General features: G+C 36.2%; 1 protein-coding gene across 1 annotated transcript in view; it reads left to right on the forward strand.

Annotated features, from left to right (window-relative positions):
• The window catches only part of LOC149803521 (uncharacterized), a 77,377-nt gene extending 51,417 nt beyond the window's left edge, over positions 1–25,960 (forward strand). Inside the window, exons 8-12 of the mRNA XM_089953275.1 lie at positions 2,143–3,427; positions 5,241–5,327; positions 9,587–10,143; positions 12,468–12,661; positions 16,196–25,960. Of these exons, the coding sequence (XP_089809401.1) occupies positions 2,143–3,427; positions 5,241–5,327; positions 9,587–10,143; positions 12,468–12,634 (2,096 nt within the window). The 3' untranslated portion in view covers positions 12,635–12,661; positions 16,196–25,960. The remainder of the gene's footprint in view (positions 1–2,142; positions 3,428–5,240; positions 5,328–9,586; positions 10,144–12,467; positions 12,662–16,195) is intronic.
• Positions 25,961–27,365: the final 1,405 nt, after the last annotated feature.

Genomic DNA, 27,365 nt, shown 5'->3' on the forward strand with positions numbered 1-27,365 from the left:
ATTGACCCTCTGTGAAAGGACAAATCCTGGATCAATGATCTGTTTGATTTAACAACAACATACCCACACAATTTTAGTAACATTAGCACTGCTCAAGCAGCTATGGTTGCCATTATTCTTTGTGTCCTGAGAAATTCCTCCTTCACACCCACTTCTTGTCAGGAATGCCCTGCACAAAAAGGACACTTTGTTTGTGGAGATAAAACAGCTTAGTAGGCCTCCACTTTGAAGCTATACCATTGGAAATGGTGGATTTTCAATTATTGGTGTCATGTTAATGACATCACAACACTCTAAGCCTACATTTTCCTAACTGGCAAACTTTCTTTTTCTCTTTGAGGACAAGAGGCTAGCCCATATTTTGATCAAGGGGTACAATTCTATGAATCTCTGACATGATAGACATCATGGAAGAGACGACAAGAACCTTACCGACTTGCTGACCAGTTTCAACATATCCAGATCACACATAATGGAACCTCATGGGTTGATGTGGCTAGTCTTCCACCTTGCTGACGCAATTATCATGTAAAACTTCCTGCTAATAGTGTTGGCTTCAGAATAACGAATTGAACTACCTGCATTTTGACACAACCTGGTTTTGTTTCTAACAACATGTTGCCATCACTAGGCAGTTGACAAATAATTATTTACTATATCCTTGATCAATCCATTGAGAGAGATGAAGCTGCTGGAACGTGTATTTGCCCTCAGCAGCTATCTGAAGGAAGTTATTAAGTAGCTTACTCTCACAGGATTATGGGAAACCAGTGAAGATTTCAGCTTACAAAATGAGTGATTTCCATTAGCCTGGCCTTCAAATTTAATATCTAGATGAGTCATTTGATTGGTACACAAGGTCTACTTTCTCCATCTTCAGTGAGCCACTGGAAGCTGTTGAGACAGTTACTATGCCCTGTTAATTTAATGCATGACCTTGGAAGTTTTGCACTGGGAACTATTTTAATATTAGGCAATAACAAGGTGTGGTATCTCACAGGTCATCGGTTGTACTAAACTAATGATAGCACAAGTTTATCCTTGCATTAGAGCAGTAATCATTCCATTTCAAGGTGACACAGGTAGGGCTTGGATACTTGTAATTTTGTTTCTCCTCTTATCTGATGTTAATGTGATTGAGTAATGTATTTGATGGAGAAAGCAAATTGTTACAAAATTACGTTTCTCCCATAATACTTACCCAGTCACATTACTAAACTTCCCTCCCACCCTTCTACATAGTGCATGCATAATGTGTTACAGATTTTGCTGAAGCTTAAACTAGTTACATCCAGGATGCTGTTGACCTCCTGCAAGAACATGGGGAATTTACCTGTAAGAGCTGCTTTCCTTTGTCAATATGATTTATAGACAGCAAGACATTTTTTGTCTTTTAGGGATGACATGGAGTAATTCATAATGTTGATGTGATTGGGTGAATATTATTGGAGATAAAAATTGGATTTTTTTCCATTTCAATAGTGGATGCATTCATGAGCTGGTGGGGAGCTGCAGTAGCTTAGTTGGTAGACCATCATACTCATAACCCAGGGTCATGGGTTCAAAAACCATTCAGGCCAGCTTGGGTCAGCAGTTTGGGTGTTTCCCTGAGAAAGGCATTGTCCTTTCATTTCCTTGTCATTGTATAGTCAATACTGTATTAAAAGATCCATTAAAACCAACAAACTACGCACAAAATAATGACTTTGGCTAATTAAAAATAAGATAGGTATTGGCCATGTAGGGTTAGTTTGTTTGAATGAAAATGTCAATGCCTGGTTAAGTTTATTGATTTGTGTATATTTCCTGAACTCACTGATAAATTTTCTCATACCTGAAATGATTCATTATGAAGCTAAGACTATTCATTCTATGACATGCTTACTTAATCTTTTGACCTTGGGGTCAAAGTCTCAAATGAGACAGCAATGCCTTTTGATTGTTGGCTTAGCATGAAGGTCTAGGGTTTGCCCTAGTATGTGTTTGATCATGCAGGGGCAGAGCAGGTGAAATATGAATATTTAGCCCAACAGTGACAAGTCTGGAATCATTCTGTAGTAAGGATTTTCTTGCTTGATCTGTAGGGTCTGGCTATTTATCAAGTGTACCAACACAATTTAAATAAATACAATTATTCCTCAGAATCACCAAAGAAGATCAGCACAGAGAGCAAGGACACACATCCTTCAGGAAACAAGGAATCTAGAAAGAGCACTGATGACAAGAAGAGTACCAAGGATGACTCTAGATTGAAAAGTTCACAGACAGTAAGAAGTAGTACCTCAAGTACCCCTAGTAGAAGAGACTCATCAACTCACCAAAAAAGTCCAGCTGTTGGAGCAGATACCAAATCCAGATACTCTGATACACAGAAATCTTCAAAATCCACTCCTACATCTCAACAAAATCGAAAAGGGGTTACCACTGCCTCTTCTGCAACCACAACCACCACCACAACTACCAGTACTTCATGGTCGGGGAAGAAGGAGTTGTTGCCTAAGTCAAGCACCACAAGTAATCAGAGAGCAGTAGGTGGAAGAGCCCAAGGGTCCAATGTGGGGTCAAGAAGGATGCAGCAGCATGGCAGTGCAGGTGTCATGAAAACACATGGCACAACTCCACAGACTGTGGTGCCATATGGAAAAGGGAGAGGATCTACTGGTAGGGCAATACCCACACTAAGCAACAGAAAGACTGTTTCTCCATCAGTAGGGGGTGTTATGATCAACAGGATGGTCACTCCAAACAACAGCATGATGCCCCCAAGTGGAACCATGGTGCAGCATCAAGGAGCAACAATTGCCTCAGCAGCTGGGATGATGTCACAACCTCACAGAATGATGTCGCAACCTCATGGAATGATGACATCTCAAGGGCAAGGAATGGTTTCAATGGCTGCTATCAGGATGGTTCCTCCTGGTGTCCTGATGCAGCCATCAAACCAGATGATAATTCCAGTTGGACCTGGAACATCCCAAGCAGGTGGTATGATGCCACAGATGTTAACTGGAGGTTCAGTAGCAGTACCATCGTTAATTGCACGAACACAACAAATTATGGCAAACACACCAGCAATAGGTGGTAGGGTATTTCCAGGTGGTCCACAGACTGCGTTAAGGGATACTGAAAGGCTGGATCATCCAGTCAGAGTTGACCACAGGGATGATTGGCAGAGGAGTCCAGAGAGAAGAAATGATCGATCCAGGCATAGCAGCCATGAGAGACAGAGAGCTGCAGTACTCAGAGAGGATAGACACAGTCCAGCTAGATCTCAAAGGAGCAGTCTCCACAGTAATGACAGGGATAGATGGAGTCAGCCAAGAGTGGCTGATGAAAGACACTTTGGGAGAGAAAACTGGAGGGGGTCAGGCAAATCAAGAGGGACTGGGAGACCTAGATATGAGAGGAGCCCAGAGAGAGATCAAGGGTATATTAAATTTAATTTTGTGAATTTTATTATTTCCATCTTATGCACAAAAGAGATGTAAATTATATAAACATGCTTTACATTGCATGCATAAATTATATGGCACAAATCTTCCTACACCTGTCAAAATGGAGACTTTAAACATTGGAATATAGCCCCCCAGTTATGAAAATGTTCTTACACTGAGACTCAGCCATTGTCTTGTTGGCTCAGTGCTCAGGTATAGTCAATCAGACTTGAGAAATTTTAGCCAAGTTTGAGTATGGGAATATTTTATAATATCCAGGCAAGCAAAGGAATGGGAATTGATTAGAAAGGAAAAAGGGAGGAAAATTGCAGAATTTTTTTTCATTATTATTTTTGCAACAACAACTTTCAATGGTCCTTCAGTTGATGTAAACGATGAGACAAGTCATAATTCATGAACAAATACTCAGAACCCATGAACAGAGATATGCAAACTGTGTGCTTCTGCTTTTCAGTGTTAGATGTTACAGAGAAGTTTCAAGAAATAATGAAATAAGTTAGAGTTAAAACGATCCATAACTTGTGTCTTAAGTGACCAAAGCTTATTTGATGTAAAGCAACTGAAATGAAAATACTTCCACTAGGATTGGATATCAGCTGATCACAAGATGAACCTTCCAGCCCATTTTCAGTGACTTGCATAAAGGTTCAACTAAAATGGCATGACCTTAAAAACTTGAAGCCATGATCTACTAATTCTGGGTTAGAAGTGTGGTGTTGACATTTTACACATAAATTTGCCATATTAGCTAACTTTACCACAAGTTAACTCCCTGTCTACAGCAGTTCTTGCCATCAAAGTCATTTTAATCAATCAATGGTACATTTTTCATCAGCTTCCTTTCCTTAGATGGTACTTAGGTCCATATTTCGTCTTATTTTTTAAATATATTTCATTATTAACCCACTAGTACAAAGTAGAGTAGACTTTGTGCTATACCTCTGGTGGCAGCACATTCAGGTTTGTAGTTTAAATAGTGAATATTTTGTTTGATAGCCACTGCTGATAGATTTATGCATTAGTTATTCATGAAACTTTAAATTCACATAATTCTAAACCACCCTGGGATAAAGCAGTTGACTGTGACCTATTTTCCTGCACAAATGACTTTGCAATCCATTGTTGGCTCAACTGTGAAAGTTCTGTTTTCCATCCAGATTCCAGCTGTAGGCATTGTATATTCATGGAACATAGGCTGTTTCTTCCATCATTCTGAACAACCTAGTGAAATACAGTTTACACTAATATACTTCTTGTATTGTGCTTTAATTAATATTGTTTACTGGCTGAACACGATGTAACAGTTTGATCTTACAGGCAGATCTCTTGCCATAGGCTACCTTTGTGTATGGAATTGCTCATGGTTTTACTTGCACCAATTCTGGACCATGCCAGGTTTGGAAGTTCATTCAGTGACCTACATTTCTTGCACTAACAACTGCTGTTCAGGAGTCAACTCCATTGTACAAGTTTTGCTCTCATGGCAAATCTTCATGTTGTTTTTAAAAATCATTTGCTTTCTTTGATGTTTTTGAAAGCCACTGATGCTTATATACCAAGAGTAGATGAAAAGGTTTTCCCTCAGTGTCATTGGGAAATGGGGTGGATAATATGTCACATTTGTAGGTGCAAAAGTTTATGACTGCTTAGTCTGAAATATATAAACTTTTGAATTTAATTCACAATTTTATATACAAAGGGTGAAATTAGCATGCTTGAAAGCAATGAATTGTCTGTAATATAGCAATGGTTTATCATCATGATGCTTATTTCATGTATTCACAGTTTGCTTTTTGAGAAAAGTCACAGGTCTGAAGATGAACTTGCAGAGTTAAAGTCCCAGGTTGAAATTATTGAGGAGACTCTAAATAGGTAAGGGAACAGTTCTCAAACATTTGATTTTACAAGTCTCTTATTGACTTAGTGAAATGAAGTTAAATGTGTGGAAATATCAATGTAAATTAAAAAAGAAATTACAATTTCACAATATTTTATGGTTAATAACTACTTCAACATTTCTAACTTTAAAAAAAAACATCTTTGAGATATATATATATATATATATATATATATATATATATATATATATATTATTTATTTTGTTCATCTGATTTTACATTCCTTCTGTTTGACTTGTATTTATGAAAATAATCATGTGGATGCAATTCTGGAAAAACCTGATTATACCAAAAATAGATCACTGGCTTAATTTATGCACTTGAGTGACCTTTCTTTATCAGCTGTTTGTTCATTACACCCTCAGAATCTTGGGCTGTATTTCACCTATACTCATGAAATTTAGTATAATAGATACATCGGGACCATTTTAAAACTAGATCATCATGATCTAATTTATACACTTGAGTGACTGGAATTTTAACTTTTATCACTACTGTATTTACCATATATGGTGGGACACTGTGTTTGTTGGGACACCGTAAATTAATTTTAAATGTTATTTTTTTGTGCACTGTATGTTCTGGGACACATCGTTTTTTCAAGGCGTAAGTTGTGGGATACCTTTTAAATCATTCGAAAATTACATGTCAGAAATTGTACTCCAACTGAAATTTTATTTTAAAAAATATAAAACTGTGTACTTGAGATAAAACTCTTTAATCCACTGCAGCAGCATCTCATCAATACAACCCTTCTCCTGCACACATACAATCTATTCTTTTGGTACATGATATTTGAGCTTTCTTATACTGTGAAAAATTGTTAGAGGCAACACACCACCTGAAGCGGAAACTGCAAGGACAAAAGTCATATTTTTTCAATTCTGCACTAGTCTTGCTAATTCTCACACTTTTGACGCCCATTTTACCGTCAGTCCATCCAGGAATGCGATCAAAGTACACTCGTTTCATCCATTTTAATGATCATATTGTCTTCTGTCCACCACGAATTCATCACGTGATTTTATTTTCTCCAGATCTTCTGGATGATGCTGGGTCATCGATGTTCATGCACGAAGCACTATATTGTGTAACTTTAAAAACTGTTCCATTGTTTCACTTTATTTTCAAAATTTGTGTGAATACTGGTGAAAAGGAATCAAAGTTAGCTTCCATATCTCAGCTGTCTTTTTATATTCAAAGCTAAAAAATAAAAAATCAGCACACTTAAAAGAATCCATAGTCAGCTTCCAATGTCAGCTTGCTTTGCAATAAAATAACCTTTGCATTGATATCATTTTTAAAAAAATCAGCTTCCGAATCCAAAATCGCTTCTGACATCGGCTTGCTTTGTAATAAAAAATAACCTTTGTCTTTGATGTCCTGTCGGTAAGTTCGAAGAAGTTTACTACTGGCTGCCAGTTGTGTATATTTACCACCAGGGCTTCTGTGTGCTTGGCATCTGTAGTAATAATTAATACAAAGGTGCACTGATTTCTGCAGGTAAACAGTAATGATACTTTTATAACCCGTGCTGGCGAAAAGATTGTCACTTGCACTCAAGTGGATGTGTTTTCAAATAATGATTTTTTGTTTGCAAGATACTGTCATACAGTAGACCTGGATATAAATTAATCTTGGCTATTTTGCACCTTACACCGTACCATGCATGAATGGCAGTTGTCTTCAGTATATCGGTTGATTATTTCCCTCTCGTTTGCGAAATTGTTTGCTTCTTTACGAATTCACCACATGATTTTATTTTCTCCAAATATTCTGGGTGATGCTGGGTCATCGACATCTGTGCACAAAGCACTATATTGCGTCACTTCAAAATTTGTTCCATTGTTTCAGTTTATTATCAAAGTTCTTGTGAATACGGTTGAAAAGGAACCCAAGTTAGTTTCCATATCTCGGCCGTCTTTGTATCTTCAAACAAAAATCAGCTCACTTCACAGAATCCATAGTCAGCTTCCGATGTTGGCTTGCTTTGCAATAAAATAACCTTTGTATTGATATCCTTTACAAAAAAAGTAACCAAAGTCGGCTTCTGAGATTGGCTTGCTTTGTAATAATAAAAAAAATCCTGTCGGTAGGTTCAAAAAAGGAGTTAAATGCTTGCTGCCAGTCATGTTTATTCACCACCAGGGCTTCTGTGTGCTTGGCATCTGTGGTTACATTTAATACAAAGGAGCATTGATGTCGGCGGGTAAATAGTAAGGATAATTTTGTAACCCGAGCTGGTGAAAAGATTGTCACTTGCCTTCAAACGAATGTGTTTTCAAATGATTTTTATCTGTGAGATACTGTCATACAGTAGACCTGGATATAATTCAGTCTTGATTATTTTGTACCCAACACCATGTCATGCGTGAATGGCATCTTCAAGATATCGGTTGACTATTTCCCTCTTTTTTTTTGCAATTTTATTGGCTCCAGTTTTCAGTTGGATAACATGTTCAAACTTCTGAGCACAACCACACACAATTATTTCTCAATGTTCATGTCAATGAACAACGTGGTGTGTGGTATCGGACATAAATGATACACGCTACAGTATGGAATCCTATGATACTTATATGGATTTTGTGGAAATATTTTATGATTTAATGCTCATGTTGAAAAAGGAATAAATGATAACAACACAAGGTTAGTTTCTTTCTTTTTATTATCAATTAAGCATTTTATTTATCTCTTTTACAGCAGTGTACACTGGGGGGGAGCACAAATGCAATACAAATTTATTTCATTTCTTAAGTCTTGGGACATATGACCAAAGTGAAAAAATGTTTCACCATAAGTTCTGGGCAGGAAAAAAAATAATTATTTTATCCTGTCCCAACATATGCGGTAAATACAGTATTATTTATGTCCCTATTTTAACCTACACTTGTGAAATCTAATATCTAGATATGTCTTGATGATAGTAACTCAATCATACCAAAACTATATCAGTGTGACGCAATTTGCATGCTTTACTAACTTTTATATTTTCAGCTTTTCATTACACTCCCATTATCTTTTACCCCTTTTTGCTTACAGTCATGAAAATTGTTATATGGCTGTATCTTCACAAGTATGTCAGCCATATCAACACCAAGTCTGTGTATTCATGCTTGGGTGACTCTTCTTATTAGCTATCTGTTACATCTTCACTATTGTTTCAATTTCATCATCACTTGTGAAAGTTCCATTGTTAATGCACATCACTGTTAGTATACCTGTCGTATAAAAACTTTCACAGTAACCTAATCTGCACACATTGATGACAGTTATGTGTTTGTTTCACTCTCGATATCTTGCACCATATTTCACTGACACTCTAGAAAAATGGTACATAGCTGCATCTCAGTCAGTTTAATCTAAGCATGCCAAATTCCAGCTGTGAATTACTGTTATTTTCCTTTATACATGTCTGTATATTGTCTGCTACTTTCAGTGTGCTGTGGCCGCTATGGTGGTCCAAGTGGTTAGAGCATCTGCCTCGGATACGGATGGTCAAGGGTTCGAACATCGGCCATGGCATACTAAAGACTTACAAAAAATGGTGCTAGCTGCCTCACTTGGCGCTCAGCATAAGGAAGTTAGTGTTATGACTGGTCAGCCTGGTATCAGGATAATGCGACTGGCAGCTTTTAAACATTATAGGTTCTTCCTCGATGCTTGCTGTAAAATAGCAGTCATTTTTACCAACTAGTATTTCATGATTTTGACTTGTTTCCTGTTTTAGCAGGTAAGACAGAGCATTAAGGTGAATCCTTGAGATAGATTGGTCAGTAATATTTTTGGTCTTGCATACGTCAACAGATATTGAATGATGGGTATAGCTTTTCTGGTGGTGACTTGCTCATCAGTGGCAGACAGTTTTTAGCATGAATATTTTTTTAATCATCCAATCACAAATAATTCCTATTCGAATTGGCTAGGAGTGAAAACTCTTATTTCACTAACTAGCTGAGAGTTTTATGATCTTTGGGTCAGAATTTGAGGAATCTCATTGGTCATTAGCATTAGTTTTGGATGCTTGAAATGATACAGTTGAACTAGATTTATTCAACACCAAATGTCGGGTTGAAAAATAGTTATGATGATAAAGGATAAAATGTTTGCTATTCCATATTTGATCTACATGTAGTTTAAATAGGACAGTGATATAGGTGACAAGATTTCTGACATCTGTGGAAATTGTTTGAAATAAGGACATGTAATTTCTTTATAATTTGTTTTTTTAAGAGTGACTGGTAGAGGTCCTTTTTCACCAGCGTTTGATGACCCTCTCAGCTTTGATGGTGCAAGACCCGACATCAGAGATAGAAGCCCTGATCTCAGGGATAGAGGACCTATTTTACATGATGATCATGCAGATTTTCGAGATAGGGGAAGGCAAGAGTTTCATGACAGACACGGATTTGATGAGAGACTCTCAGATATCAGCCTGCCAGAATATGAAAGTGTCAACAGGAAACGAAGACATAGCTTTGATGAAGGAAGATATCAGTTTGATCAAAACAGGCGGGGCTTCTCCCCTGATCTTGAAAGGGACAGGTTTAACAACCGGGATAGGGCTGATCAAAGAGAAAGATTCACTGACTGGAGGGATGGCCGTCGAGTAGATTTTCCTGAGAGCCAGAGAGATATGATAGCAGGTCACCTGCCACATGAAATGGATATCCGTTACCCACTTGATCCTCAAGTGGAATTTGGGCCTCCTGTGGAGAAGAGGCCATATTATGATGATATGGAAATGGAGCGTGAGCCACCAAAGCGACATGAAGGTGATATGGGCTTTGGTAAGCTTTGCCAACAGTTATGATTTGGAAATTCATTTTCTGGGTCAGGCTAGCCTACTTGTATCTTTCTTCACATAAAACTGTAAAATATCAATTAGATGGATCATACAGAGAAACACTAACTCATATCTCAAAATTATTCTGTAAAATGTATCAGTTATCTGGATAATCAATTGCCTTTACAAAATGCAGGTCTCTTATGGAAACCAGATGATTGGTATTTTATTGTTCCTTTGCCTCAAAACATGTTGGTCTACAAGATTCACTTTGTCCAAAAGAGTATTGGGATATGTGTATCTGTTTATTCGTCCAGTTGTATTCCCAGTCCAGGCTGAATTCCTTATTTCAAGAAACCTATTTAGAACTAAACTTGCAATGTAGGTGTATCTTGCACGAAGAAGTTTTCTCTTCAGAGTTGTACACTATTACTTTCTTTGAAGAGTCTATTCCATATTTCTTAAAATTGTATCTCTAATTTATCTCAATACTTTTGATTTATTGCATCCAAAGACCTAATAATGTTTTGTATGTTTGGACTAAACATGTGCCCTACAACAAATTTAATTACTGACTTTTTTTATTGGCTTTATTTTACAACCTGACCACTCCAGTGACCTGGTGGTTAGAGCATCCACCTCAGACGCAGGAGGTTGCAGGTTCGAACCCCCAGCCAAGTCATACCAAAGACTTATAAAAATGGTACTAACAGCTGCCTCGCTAGGCCCCATCATTAAGAGGTTAGTGTTACGACTGGTCAGCCTGGTGTCAGGATAATGTGACTGGGTGGGACATCATGCTATGTGTCTGCAGCATGATGCCCCATTGCTAGACATCACTATAAAATGCCACATTGCAGACATCGTAGTGATGTGATTGAAAAATTGTTAAAGCTACCTTAAAAATCCAAATCAGACACAGTTATTTTACAACTTTAAATTGCTGACTCTTGCCATAAAGATGGGTGGCTTGTGAGAAACTTCTCATTAACAGTTATAGTTGTAACAAGCATATTGTAACATTTCATCTTGCACAGATCATTCTTCCTTTAATCACTAATAATGAAGATGTCTTTAAGAATAAGATGTAATTTTAAAACTTCATATGAACAGAATATGATGTTCAGATCCATTCCTCAAGATTTTTTTCTTCTTCTGTTCCAGATGCATTAGTAATCCTTAGTTAGAAAGTATACAGCATTTAATTTCTTTTGTTCTTTTTTTTCTTTTTAACTCATCTGGCATTGTGCTGCATCTGGCATACTTCGTGTGTCAATTTGGCATGCATAATCCATAAATAGTTGCCTTTTTAAACTGCTCCAAAACCACTGGACCGATTTCAGCCAATTTTGGAAGAGAATATTCTGGAATATGAACCTTTGAAGTTCATGCAAATGATGTTTAGTCCACCATCATATACTGCTTTTGTTCCTAAATATAGAAATACCAAAAAAAAACTGGTGAACAGTTATTTGATAGAAAGTATTCTTACATTAAAAAATGTTAAAGTTTATCCAGATGATGCTGACCTTCCATACAAAAGGGATGACATGACACTTCAACCAAATTTGACAGGAGGCATTCTGGCTTGAAAGGCAGTCAGATTTGTACAGATGATGCCAGGTGCCCCGAGTGGCCAAGTGGTCTAAAGCGCTCTCCATTACTGATCACTGCCATCTCATGTCTGCGTGGGTTCAAGTCTAGGATTTGGCCAATGTGGGTATGTGAGAAAGCTTGCCAGTAGCTGCTCGTGGGTCGGTGGTTCTTCCTTTCGTTTTCCAGGGTTCTTCCTCTACCATTAATACTGGCCACCATGCACCAACAACAACAACAAATGATTCCACGCTGCTTTCATAAATGGCCACTGTTCAAAACACGAAAAGAATTTGATGTAGTTTGACAGAAAGCACCATGGTATAGAGCGCTTTAAAGTGTATACATATATGCTGAGCTGCCACCAGATTTGGCTGCCATTGCTAAAAATTGAAGGGGAAAAAATGTCACAATCTCTGACCCACTAGGGCATTTTGTTTTATTACTTCCAGATGAATGAAGCAGATGTAAAAGATTTTTATAAAACAGTGACTAGGATTAGGAATTTAAAACAAGTACAAGGTAGTTTTATTGTCTGCATTCAAAACACATTTAGCAATCACTATTGCAGCATTAGGTCTAACGTTAGATTTCAAGGTAGAACATGAGCTGAATATACCGGAAATTACAGATGGTATTTGGAAATAGTAAGGTCATAATCGTAAAATAATGAGGTTCTATTTATAGTCTGTTCAAGGCTTGAAATTACTTGTGTTTGTCATTGATGTTCTGTAGGTGGTATGGACAACCCACATTTTGATGACAGAGATGGTGCTAGATTTGGTAGAGATGAAGGGTTACAGTCACCTAGAAAGGACAGACCACTTCGAGGTGGTAGGCCTTATAACAGGCGAGGAGGAAAGCATGGTCAGGGTAGAGGTGGTAGAGGTCGTGGCCGTTAGTGACCAGAAGTGTAAAGGTCTTAATAGGTGAGAAATAGTTTCATTAGCCTAAAATTTTATAGTACCTTTTGTATAAAAAAGAATAGAGTGTTACCATTAGAGATTACATATCACTGTATTCATTTGTAAGTTAATGATTTGTTTGATGGTTGTTTTTTCTGACAGCAGTTTTGACAATATCATGCTGAGGAAGCAGGATCTGAGTACCTTTCCCAAGAACATGCTGAGGCAGCAAATATGAGCTGTTTTTGTCAAGTATTGAACCCACAACTGAGCTGCCATGGCTCCAAAGTTAATGATTTCAAAGTTTTAGTGTAGTCTTTGAAGAAAGGGAAGGTATAAAAAATGTATTGAACGTTACTTTGTGTCTGTTTGATAATTATGATAAAGCATCTCCAGTTAAACTAGATTTTGTCATAAAATTAGGCAGGAATTATTTAAATTTTCAGTCTGCACTATTCAGGTATAAGCATTTCCAGTTCCGATCAAGAGAAGTTCAGTATTTTCACATGTATGGGTCGCAACAAACATAACTAATTGCATATCTTAATAATTAGGATGGATTTAGGTTGTTTGATGTTTTTAGGAGTGGCCATAAATAAGTTTCCATTTCCATAAATCTCACAGTCTCATGTACATCAGGAGCAATTTTAGTTGATCCACATACCCTGACAAAAACCCCACTGCCTGAAGGTTGGCTATGATATATCTCCACATTTTGTCTAATATGCTTTGAAGTCATTCTGAAGTTCTGGAATTACCAATTTGTGTCAAATCGAGCACAGCCCTTTTTATTGTCTTCAGAAATTTGGATGTCTTCATAGTAATTAAATGTACTTTAGCCAGTTTTCATTTTGATGCTATGCAGGGATTCATGTTGAAACATTTGGGGGCCCCGAGTGGCTGAGTGGTCTAAAGCGCTCATCATTACAGATCACTGCCATCTCACCTCTGTCTGCATGGGTTTGGTTCTTGGGCTCAGCCATTGTGGATATGTGTGAAAGCTTGGCGGTAGCTTCTTGTGGGTTGGTGGTTCTTTCCGGGGTTCTCCCAGGTTCTTCCTCCACCATTTATACTGGCTGCCATGTATAGCCTATCTTGTGCTGAAAAATGGTGTTAAAGCCTATAAGAACAAGAACAACATTGTTGAACCATTTAAGTTTATGGAGTGGAGTTGTCTTCTGTTGCAATAAAATATCTTATTTTCAGTTTTTGCTGCACATTAATACTAAGTCTAAAATGGTACTAACAGCTGCCTCGCTTTGCGCTCAGCATTAAGAGGTTAGTGTTAGGACTGGTTGGATTCATGTCAGGATAATGTGACTGGGTGGGACATCATGCTACATGTCTGCGGCATGATGCCTCAGTGCTAGACGTTGCTATAAACTGCCACATTGCAGACATCGTAGCGATATTACTGAAAAATTGTTAAAGCTACGTTATAAACCCAAATCACATCACATCACATAACACTAAGTCGTATCAATATCTGTTTCCATCTGTTAAGAGCATATTTCATGTAGTTTATTATTTGTCTTCAGGCTTGTCTCCACTGTTTATTGGCAATCACTCATTACCCATGGTATTGAATGGTCTGCACTACACTTGGTTAAGGCATAAAACTAACTCCCTATTTTGTTCTACAATACACCATTTCTATTAGCTCCAAGGCTTTTCTCCACTGTTATAATTGCACATCATAAGACTAGTATGAGGTGACAGCTGTTTTTGAGCATTTATTATAAGAAATTAACTTTCTATGCAATTTTTAGTTGGTAAGAAATCACGTTTCTAGCATATCTGAGGATTTGTCAAGGCCTGATATAAATTTGAGGTCTGGAAAATTGATGAACTGTTGTTGGACATTAAGTAAGAGCGATTTTGGTCTATGCCACATCCCCCAATTACCACCACCCCATTTCATCTTTCCTTTGAAAGTTAAATTGAATATGCACATGAAAATTGGTTCCACTGAAAAAATGTGGATTGAATGGTCTTCAGTACAGTATTTACTCTGAAAGATACATTAAGCCATCTTTAGGAAATAAAAAACAATGTATTTTACATATATGTTGGCAAGTATACATATATTTCATTATAATTTGCCATTTTACTTAGTGTTAAGTAGGTAAATAGAATAAACAGAGACTTACAAAATGTAAACTGATTAACCATTTGCTGATGACATAATATCATTCATTTGATTTCTACATCAGTAATACATGCACCGAGAGCATATCCCACATCATTCCCACATCATCTTTGTCAAATCTGTGTAATTTACCTATGGGTAACCTTCAGCAGCCAGATGAAAGAATGATCAAAAGTCAAAGCAGAATGGATATTTTATGTACTTTTGACTCCAGATGGTCAAGTAGTGTAATTCAGTCCCTAAGGAAAAAAGTTTTGTTTGATTATAGTATGGAACTGCATTTTCAAGTATAGTAAAGAAATAATGGCAAGTTAGCATCAAGAAGACAAGCTCTAATTTTAATTCAGAATGATCAGATATGAAGATATTGTACTTTTAAGTCCACCCCCACCCCTGCAAAGTCATGTCATGGGGGAATATCAGCTTTAAAGCTAGTACATATGGTATTTCAAATGATAAATATCACAAACATTGTGATGTAACATATAATGCCCTACAAGGCATCTAATTTGCGTAATACTTATAAAAACATTACAAATTTTTATCAGTTCTGTTTGTTTTTGTTCAGTGGATAACATTTTTAATGGTACTTTAAACATTTTAAAGTTAATAAATAAATTCTGAATAAAAAAATTATGTCCCTGGTAAAATTTAACACTTACAGTCTGCAGAAATGAATATTCCTTGTCACTTTAACATCACAGTTGGTTTGTGGCCAGATCATTATACCTGTTTACAAGTTTGAAATACAGCAACACAGTATTTATATTTGATAGTATTTTTAACTTTTCAAGCATATAGACAAACAATATAGAGAAAACTAACCTGAATTTTCATGCTCACACTATGGACTTCATCAGCAGACTGATTTAATCTCTACTGACTGTTAACATTGCTTGGTGGAATGGCGAGTGATGTTAACAGATTGTCCCAGATATGTGGCAGGTTGTAACATCCCCTGTCCCTGTTCAGTGTTAGTTTGTGGACACAAATGTTGATTGATTCCTTAAAACCCCCTGCTCAAACTAGGCTTGTTCTCGAGCTAGGATTTTTACTAAGTTCCAAGTTACAGAATGGCCAGGGCAGACATTGTGAATGTGCCATGATACTTCAGACAAGCTTGAACTTGGTCTTCTTTATACAACAGAGATTAAATCAATCTGCTGATGAAGTCCATAGTGTGAGGATGAAAGCTTCAGGTTAGCTTTCTCTATATTGTCTGTGTATGTGGTTGACAAGTTAAAATACTGTCAGATATGAGTAATATTACTACACAGTTAAGCTTTCACCAAAATATTCAGAGACAGTATGTCATTATTTTCTGAGATTGATTTTTGAAAGGCAGATGTACTGTAATAAATTGTTTGTATCAAAGGTCAGTCAATCATAAGCCTTTCTTATCATTTCAGTTTCACCTTGGTGCATATGGTATATTACAGCTGTGTCGGGAAATCCTAATTGGCTTCATAATATAAACATCAACTGATATAGGATTTGAAGCTCAGCTGATTCCGACGACAAAGGAAATCTTGGCATCATATATCTATGCCAGGATTCTGTTATTTTGTTTTCAGTGTTGACATAAAATTCCATTGATTTCCATTTAAATAATTTGCATGAGAAAAATTGTCTCTGTAACAATATTTTTTCATATCTAATTATCTGATTCACAAATGAAACAAAGTGTCAGTTATCAAAAGATGATTACATGTTTTAAGGTTTGTAGTTTGTCATAATTTTGTTTTCAAGGATTGATAGAAAAATATAGATACAAAAAGAAAAGACTGGTCCCCTTATAAAACCACTCCTTCTACAGTATGAATGTGTCTTGCGGGCACACAGATGTGATTAATAACTACATATAAAGTATGAAAGGCAGTTTTTAAGAATGAAATATTTTATTTTAAAAATCACAGTAATGTTATGGAATAGGTGTAATAAAACTGTTACCAGTGTTATTTAAGATAAATGTGAATAATCCTGATTTTTGGTTTTACCATGTTATCAATAAAATATAGGCTTTAACTGTCCTTGTCCATTAATTCCCACTGCAGTTGAATGTATATTGAAGTTGTTTATTTAAATATTGATGACATCAGATTTCTCAATAGTGATCAAAAGATGCTCTGTCTTTTCATTTAAATAGATTGTTTTCACCTTTTTTTCTAAAATAAGTATGTCTGATGACATAATTTGACTTTTTGCAACAACTTATTCCTTCACTGGCAGTTTGTATTTTTATCGCAGAAAGATACTCAGTGTTTACAAAGGAAGTGAGGTTTTCACGTGACTGGTTTCATTCTGGTGACTGGATGTCAGGCAGACTTGAGCTGAATAATTCTGTACTTCTCAGCAGTAAGCTTTGTCATTTTAGTCATCTTGACTTCATTGATGATCACTGTTAGTCAATAATTCTCAAAGTTACAATTAAGAAACACACAGCAGTAAGGATAATTGATTTATTACCTCTTTGTATGGATTAAAGTTGCTTTATCAGCATTGTGGAACAAACATGAATGTGTTAAATTTAGAACTCAACAAATATTTGTGATATTTCTGTCTGTAAACACCATTATTTGATTACTCTTTATGGGTAAATTTTAACATTTTTGCACAGATATGCTGGGTGTGTTAGAGAGGTACTTCTGAACACAAACTCATCAGTGCCATGGGATTCTGACATAGGTGGCAGCTGGTAGTCACTGAGACTGTGCAAGAATGGGACCACTGTATATATTTATAAATATTTGCATGTTTGATAAGTGTATGTGATTCTGATTTTAAGTGCAAAATTCCATTTTATTTCACATTCATAGTACTCTGTTTATACAGTACCACAGCAAGCAAGGGTTTAAGTGCAGACTTTGTTTTATCAATAACAAAATAAACCTTTTCCAACCCATGTGTCAACCGAGATTTTACTTTGTGGTCCAAGCATGTTCTCCTGTGCTGTCATACTGCTAAAATATCCTGGTTTTGTTGCTATATAGTTGTGTAATAACGTAAGTACTCAAGTCACTGTTGTGTTAGACATTCAGATACCATAGATACTCTTGTACAAGTCAAGTCTAACTACAGGCAATGTAGACACTAACTTGCCATAACACAATGCAGCAGTAGCTCAGGTTCTATGCTGCTTGTCCTACTGATTACTGCTCTCAAACTGCATAGACCTTGATCTACTAGCTTATTATGTGATGGCAGATCTGGGCCTGTGCAGTATGTAGTTGGACTTGAAAGTGAGCGAGTATATGTTGTAGGTTAGCCAAAAATGTGCATGATGGATCTATTCTTTTTTATTGATTGTTACTATTACTTTATTTTGAAATGTGACATTACTTTTATTACTGTTCCTTATTCCCATTTCTCTCACATTATATCAACATTTGTCATATTACCTGAAAGAACCATGAAACCTTTTTCAGCAGACACCCACATGCAGTTGTTGTAATGCCCTAGACCTTTTTCACAGCATACTTGAAAACAACTTAAGCCAGTTTGAAGTGTGGTGGAGTCTTTGTTTTTATATCACAAGAACTGTATTAATACAATAAAGACTTGACAATCAGATGTTGAAGGAATAACCTCATATTCATAAACTCTTACATTTATGTATGTAGGTATGTATGTAGGTATGAAGTTTGATGGCACATCAGTGGTATCCTGGCTGTGTAGTGCTGAGTAAGTTTAGGCATCTCAAAAAAAGGAGGACAGAACAAAGATGAAGAAGAGTAAAATCTTTAAACTACATTTTTTTTTTAAAGCATTTTTATTTCACTGGTAAATGAAACATATTTAAATGCTATTTGCAGCAACTATCTGGTTTTTTTTGAAGATCTTTTCATACATCTTGCTAGAATATTTATATGACAAAAACATGCCAATTAAAGGAGTATCAAATATGATACCCAAAGTTTATTTATTTAAATTGATGTTATTCAACTTGCATTGGAAAGAGATGAGAATGTTCCTTTTGCTATACATACAGGGCATCTGTTCATATGATTATTGTTACCACTATTTAAGGAACATATGCCCATAGTGAACATTTTTGTGCCATCTAGTCATTATGGTGCAGTTTTACAGCACTAATTGAGTCCGTCATACAGTATTACAGTATTTACAGGATTTTTGCTCACAGTTTCTTTAGTTCTTCTCATGTTTTTTCCTTTGTGGTATTGGTATGTAATTTTGATTGTAAAGGCTTATCAGTTTCAAGGTCAGATATCAAGGTCACAGACTTAAAGAAGAAAAAATGGTTTCTGCACAACATTTGTTCTAAATCTCAGACCTTGACAAAACTTGTGCACTTGGGTAAGGAAGAAGCTGGCTGATTTTGGGATCACTGAAACAAAAGGAATGTTTTTTGCAAGAACATGTTAGTTTGCCAAAGTTTGTGGATGTCTTACACCATGCATGTGCAAACTAAGGCCTATGACCTGGTTTTATTTACCTGTTTACATCATAGGTCTGACTTTAAAAGTTGCATATCTGGATCATGCCATGGAAGAAGTTGCACTTGCCTTACTTTCAGTGGAGAAGAAGAAAGTATTTTAATTTTGGAGGAAGAAGTCAAGGTCACTGACAGAAAGAAAAGAAATGGTTTAGTTAGACCATGTATTTTGACCAAAGCTTGTAGAGGTCTTGTCTGGAAGAGGACTGTTTTGGTGTCAAAAGGTCAAATTTCAGGGTTTTTGCAGAATAACTTTTGTTTTAGAGGGAGTTTTACATGAGCAAACTTTGTAGATTGCTTGTACTAGGGTAATAAAGAAAACTTTGTACTGTGGGATCTAAAGCTCAGAGAATACATTCATGGTAAGTCACAAAAAAGTCTAAAGAAAATAATGGTTTACACACAGTAATTAAAGACTATACTTTGACCAAAGGTCCAGGTCATTGAGACCCATTGGTCAATGTCAAAAGAGTCAACTATGCCTTAATAGTGCCTACATAGAGGACTATTAAACATGGGGCGGGTATATCATGTTAATAATATTAATGTTTTTGGTGTGGTAAATTTTTATCGTATATGCAACAATTTTATGACATAGATGTACTAGTCGTAGACTAGAAGAGCTTAGCACATGGTATGTTGTCATTTGTTTGTCCATTAATCATTTAGCACAAGATTGTTATTCCTAATCCTCCTGAACTATTTGGAGAAAGTTGAAGTTGTTGTAGGGTTTTAAAGCCATTTTTCAGCACAAGATAAGCTATACATGGCGGCCAGTATAATTGGTGGAGGAAGAACCCTGGAAAACCCTGGGAAGAACCACCAACCTACGAGAAGCTACTGGCAGGCTTTCTCATGTACCAACGTTAGCCGAGCCTGAGACTCGAACTCACGCAGACAGAGGTGAGATGGCAGTGGTCCGTAACAGTAACCGCTTTAGACCACTTGGGGCCCCAACTATTTGGAGAAACAACATTATATGAAACTCATCACACACATTCATCCAATGGTCTTAAATGAAAATGGTGCCACACAGACCGAAAATTTGGCCTCTACAGTACTCGTTTCTAAAATCTTGTAATAGCTACGCCCCCTGAATGAATATCATATCAACATGGAGTTTTCAACCAAACAACTGCTTGTGGTGCCTAGTTGATCCTAAATGTAAATGGGGCTTTTCTGATGTCCTTTATGGTCACTACAGTGCCATTTTTGAAAATCTACTCTTCCTGAATAGAAAGTCATATTGCTATGGGGTTTTCGCCATAGAACATTTTATAATGTCTAGTTATTCTTAAATGAATATGGTGCCAATCTGATATCCAGTAGGACTGTCACAGTGGCCATCTTGAAAATCTTGTTATAGGTAATCCTCCTGAATGGTTGGTCTTTGTATGATGTCTGATTGTTCCTAAATGAAAATAGTGTTGATCTGCAGTTCCATATCTTATCGCAACTACTCCTGAATGGATGCTATTATCAGTGTGGGTTTTATTAAATAAATTCTTATGTCTGACACAGCTCATTGCTATCTGGAACATCTTGTCATTATTTCTCATAAATTATTGGTCATATCAGCATGGAGTTTTCACAGACAGACATCTTATGATGCCATGTTGGTTGCAAATGAAAATGGTGCCAATCTAACTTCTAATATGACTGCCACTATAGCCATCTTGAAAATCATGCTATGACTACTTTTAGATGGCTGGTGATATCGACAATGTGCTTTAACCAAACGACTTCTTATCATGACTAGTTTGTACTAAATAGAAATGGCACCTATCAGATGTCAAAGGTGGCCATTATGGCATCCATGATAAAAATCTTATTTTTGCTACATCTGCAAAATAGAAATCCCTATCAACATGGAGTACCCACCAGGAGATGTCTAATTGAATGGTGCCAGTCAGATGTTAAAGGTTGCCATTATGGCATCCATGATAAAATCTTATTTTTGCTACATCTGCAAAATAGAAATCCCTATCAACATGGAGTACCCACCAGGAGATGTCTAAATGAATGGTGCCAATCTGACATTCAATATGGCCACATGGCAGCCTTCTTGAAAATCTTGTTATCGCTGGTTTCCACACTTAGCAGTTGAATGAAAGAAATGGTCTTCTCCATTCTCTCTTTTCAGCCAGTAGAGCAACTGGGACAACTGTTATTATTGTATTTTTGGTTTAGTTCCATATTTAATAACTCGAACATAAATGTGAATTTAAATATCAAACCTACACATATTTATAAACTTGTGGCCTCAGTTTTGTGGGTGTGCATACATGTGTATGTTTGTATGCAATAGCTAGAATCTTATAAAAAAATCTGTTCAAAACTAAATATATTTTAGTCATTCAGTTTTTGTTTAGAATGTTTATAAATGTTGTAGATATTGTCATTTATTAATATCTTGTAAGATTTCTATGTCCATTTTATAAATTATATAAAAATTTAAGAGCTGCATGGATCTTGTTTAGATCAGAGCTCAAACGGAGAGGAAGAGTGAGAAACAGTGTGATCCATAAATTTTAAAATTTGCTGAAAGCAAGCATTGTTTGGCCTATGAGGTTTTGCAAAGTCATAATATCTGCTACTAATGAATTAAAGATAATAGTTTTTAGAATATTTGTTCATGAAATGCATTATTTACATGGACAGTATACATATTTTTTAGGGTGATATCTTAAGTTGACAGCAGCAATATGGCTAACATTTATTAATAATGGCGAGTTCATGTGAAGGGCAAAGGATTCAGTTTGGTTAATGTACTGGCATGCCGAGAGATTGTACTGTCTTTAGTGGATGATTTTACTAAACTACACAAATGGATTTTTTGGGTGTGCAGTTTGGCAACAATGAAGCCCGAAAATAAATTGATTCATCTGTTTCTACATAACAATACTTAAGAAAATTTTGTTGCAACAGTCACTTGTCATGATTACTCGTCTTGTAAGAAAGAAAAAAGAAAATTTATTTGGCCTAAGTGCATGACAGCATTAAGCATTCAGATATATTCTAAATTTCTGTCTCAATGTATACATTGTTTCCTAAAATCTGTTATTCCACACAGTATCAATAGAATATTTTAAAACTTTCTATTCAGGAGACAAGTTAATGCATCCACAGTTCTAATTTTATTCAGTTGGTAATATCAGTATATCATTGGTTAGTATTGTATGGTAAAGCTTATTATTTTATATAATTGATAATATAATTACATCATAACTTGTAACAAACATCCTCAATCTTTCCTCATCATTCATAATGGACAAGGGAGCCCCATGTGGTCAAGTGGTCTAAAGTGTTCACCATTACAGATCATTGCCATCTCACCTCTGTCTGCATGGGTTTGAGTCTCGGGGTTCTTTCAATGTGAGAAAGCTTGCCATTAGCTTCTCGTGAGTCGGTTGTTCTTTACGGGGTGATCCCAGGTTCTTCCTCCACCATTTATACTGCTGCCGTGTAAAGCCTATCTTGTGCTGAAAAATGGCGTTAAACTCTACAACAACAACATAGTAGACATGCAGTTGTTCTGCAGTAGGTATGATGTGTGTTTGAGTGTGTCATGCTGCCTGGTCTTCAACAGCTTTTCTTTTAGCACACTATCTTCCTTTCTTTCTATAACAAATTTACTTCTGGGAAAAGGGTATGTAATCTCCACATTGAACCCAACATCACAAAACAGCCCATCCCTTTTGTTCTCTTCAGAATTAGGTGTGTAGCTTAGGCATTTCCACAGAAAAACACGTTTACCATTCCTCCCAATTGTTTGATGATGCTGTTATACATCATTCAGACAGTGTAAACAACTGAAATGCATAAAACTGTATTTGTATCTTGGTTTGGTCACATATTGATCTGTATATGCACAAACCACTTAATGTTGACCTTCTTTACTACTATATTTTTAGGCGTATGTAAGCGGACCTGATTCAGTTTTTAGGCCATTACAGCAGTTCTCTTTTTGGTTTAAATTATTCCAAGTTTGGTTGCTTGGACTTGTTTTCACAAAAATTCTGGTTGGCATAATCCTATTAGGCAGACAGATAAAAAGTTATAGGCATATTTGTTTCCATATTAGATTAGATTTTCGGGCCATTGCAGCCTTTTTTTCTTCTTGGGGGTAAATTTAGACTTTTGTTGACAAAATGTTATGGTCAACAAGAAGTGAAAACCACTTGAGGTAATGAAATGAAATTGGTTGGCATACCTTTTTCTGCAGCCTGTCTTGGCAAAAGCTTGACAAAGTAATCACATTGGTGTGCATGTGCATCAGTATGTTTATCCATCCACACCCATAATTAACCATGATGATAATGGTATTTATGTGGCTTGTACACTATACAGGGTCATGTTACTTGTTTTATTAATTCAACTTTTAAGTGTACAATACCAATTTAATATGAGCTTGAGGGCAGGCTTGAAATGTGGGCTATTACCAGCTTCTTGTTGATACTTAGACCTAATTACAGTTTGCAAGCCATCACAGTAATTTGTCAGTATTGTATTCCTGTTTGGATTTTTGGGAATTTCATTCTTTGACAAAACACCTTAGTACAGTTTAGCAATATCCACTTGACAGGGAATTTGATATGTATATTTGTTTGCAGATATGCATGACCAAATTAGATATCCTTTCCAAAATAGCATTAGTTTCAGTTTGTCTAAATTTGCATTTGCCTGCCATAATGTGGGGCATATCATATGTTCCTGTTCACCAGTTAGTCCTGACAGTATGCTGATATGCTGTTAAACCCTGTACATGCACACAGTCCGTGTATACCACATTTCATTTCTGAACAGTAATCAGAGTTCTTCACAGTTTTTAGGTGGCTTGTACTTGGGGTCAGGAAGAGACCTTGGATGTCATGTACAAAAGGTTAAAAGCCAGGTCACAGACTGAAGGAAGGAAAACTACTTTCAGAAACTTACTCAACTTGTATTATACCAGCTGTCTTGACCAAACTGTAAATTGTTTGCATTCAGATGCAAAAACTATTAAATTTGTGGTCACAGTCTAACATCATAACAAGGTCATAGTGACTCTTAAGAAGCAAAATGATTTTTGTATGATATTTTTAGTTTCTTATAACATACTTTGATCAGGCTTTGTGAATTAATTGCATTTGAGTAGATAAAACCTGATCAGTTTGGGGGACTGAAAGGTGGTATGCTTGACATTGACAATTGTTCTTGGAAAGAACCACGTCTGGTTGCCACTCTGACAAATATATATTTTTCATTTCCATCAACTATCTGCCATTTTGCCAAAAATATCACTGTCCCACCGTCCAGATAATACCCATCTGTTCTCTCTACTGCAGCTTTCTTTCTGGAAACTAGTATTTAAATCCATGATGTAAATGATGTTGACCTGTTACAGCAACAGGAACCTTCTTGTTTATATTTAATTTGGTAGTTATGTCACTCATTGTCCCATCTATTTTGTTTCACAAGTCTTTCCAGCATATGGTGTATGTGTGTGTGATTTAGATGTTTAACGTAGCTTTAACAATTTTTCAGTCATATCCAGCATATGGTAATCCCTTTCATTCACTAACCGAGGCCTGCTACTTCTTGACCTATATTGTTCAGAACCACACTTCAAATTTATGTGAATCACATTAGAATGGTATTCTTTGACCAAGGCAGTACTCTCTGCTGATATCAGTTACACTTCTTCCAATTGAATAGAAGTCTAGTGACGCTAGTGAGTTCTGACCCCCTTCCCATTTTGCTTATATCAATGTAGTTTCAGTGTAAGCATGAGCAGACGACTAAGCAAGAGCAGACGACTTGTACAGGAGGTGACTAGAGTTGCAACAAAAGCTATTTTTAAAGAGCAACAAAAATTGCAGCCATGTTACCAAATACTTCTTGTGTGAAAGTGGATTTTATATTAAGGAACTATTTATGTATTGAAGATGAATTATATGCATGGATACATTAGAATATGATGAAACCTTTCAGCTACATTTAATGAAAAAAATATATTTCCAAATGAATGAATGTTAACTCTTTTGTACACAATTGTAATTTGACAATGGCAAATGGTTCTGAAAGCCAGATTTTTATTTTTGAAAATAATGTTGGCCTTAAGACCTTCCAATTACAGTTTACCAGTGGAAACAGGAAAGATGATAAGAGGCTATGCCTACTTTGAAATTCAAAATGAAATTGTAGATGAATACCAAAAGAAACTTGTACATGTATGTTGACCACACAAGACAGTTTTAGCTCCATTGACTTTATGGAGAAAATTATTGGTTTATGAAAGCTGCATTTCCATTGGCTAATTCAAAGGTCACCAGAACATGCAGGTGATCAAGATGAGGTATTTACCATTGCTCATAACACTTCTAGAAAACAGAAGACTACATTATTTACGGAAAAGGCAAAGATAGTTTTGATAAATATTTGCATTCTGACAATTGTTGCACATTATAAACTTTAAAATCCAGTGTGGTATCCATGTTGTATAATTTTTTAATTTGTAGATGTAACTACTTTGTTCTATATTTATCAATGTTTAATAATAATATGAGAAAACAATAAATCTGCTTATCATAATTTGCCGGCACTTAAGAATATTTAGTGTATTAAGAAATGGAACATAGTAAACCATGCTTTCCTAGTGCATCGTGCAACAGCTAATTTGGTGTTTGCTTTTGGCTCCATATTGTAAAAAAATTTATTTTTTAATAAAAATTAAATCAAATGTTGACTCCTTTTCTGCTTGACATTGTCTATTAACTGTTATCATGACTGAAAAATAAAAAAAAATAAAACGACAAGAAAACAAGAGACCCCCCCCAAAGTAACGGCACTCTACTGGGTGAAAAGAATTTCAATGAATTCAAGATAAGACCATTTCTGCGTTACTGAGCATTCAAACCATCTCAACTATTCTTCATCAATACCAAGATTTTCAAATTTGCTGCTGTGGCACATGCGTACATCAGCTCTTCATCATCTTAATTTAGGACAAGGTGGACATTATAAGTCTTTGGTGAAAACCTCATTAGAAGGATCATCCATTCAGAGAGAGTGGTGCCAACACGAATTCATGACAGTCATTGTGACAGCCATATTGGATGTATGACTGGCACCATTTTCATTTAGGACCAATTGGGTATTATAAGATGTCTATCGGTGAAAACCCCATGTTGATGCAGCCTTCCTTTTGAAAAGGAATAGAGAAAATATTTTCCGAATACAACTTTCCATTCAAGACTTGCATAAATAACAAGGACTTAAAGATGGCTGATATAGTGGCCATCAGATCAAAACATTTTCATTTCTTGAAAACTGCATGTTGATATGACCTTCCATTCAGAAGGAGTTGCTTTGTTACAACAAGATTTTCAAGATAGCAACTGTAGTGGCATTATTCAGTGTGTGAGCAGCCCCATTTTCATTTAGGACCAAGTATACATTTTACGAAGCCTTTTAGTAACAACCCCATGGTTATATGACCATCCAGGAGGAGTAGCTATAACAAGAATTTCAAGATGGCTGCTATGATGGCCACATTGGATATCAGATCAGCACCATTATTATATAGACATCATTAGAGGTCTTAAAGTGAAACCCACATGTTGATAGGACCATCTATTCTGGAAGATTAGCAACTACACGACTACTAAGACCAACTGGACATGTTAAGAAGTCTTCTGGTGAAAACTAGTCAATACGAGTTTCTGTTCATGTTGAGTTGCAATAAGATTTTCAAGATAACTACCATGGTGGCCATATTGGAAATCAGATTGTCAGTTTTTATTCAGGACCAGTTTGATATCACAATATCTGTTAGTGAAAAACCCATGTTGATATGGCCATCCATTCAGGAGGAATAGCAACATGATTTTTGAGATGGCTACTGGTTGCAATATTGGTCAGTAGATTTTAACCATTTTCATTCTGGAATCAGCTAGACATGCTAAGTATTTTAGTGAAAACCCCATTGTTGGTGTGACCATCCATTAAGGAGGATTAGTGATAAAGATTTTTATGTCTGATGAGCACCATTATCATTTAGGACTAACTAGACTGTGCACGGAATGTGGATGTGCAAGGTTTCAAGACAATCCTCCAAGTAGACTAGCAGTAGTTACAATAACAAA

This window comes from Sinohyriopsis cumingii, chromosome 3 (assembly GCF_028554795.1).
Source record: "Sinohyriopsis cumingii isolate HCF-2022 chromosome 3, ASM2855479v2, whole genome shotgun sequence".
Lineage (NCBI taxonomy): Eukaryota > Metazoa > Mollusca > Bivalvia > Unionida > Unionidae > Sinohyriopsis > Sinohyriopsis cumingii.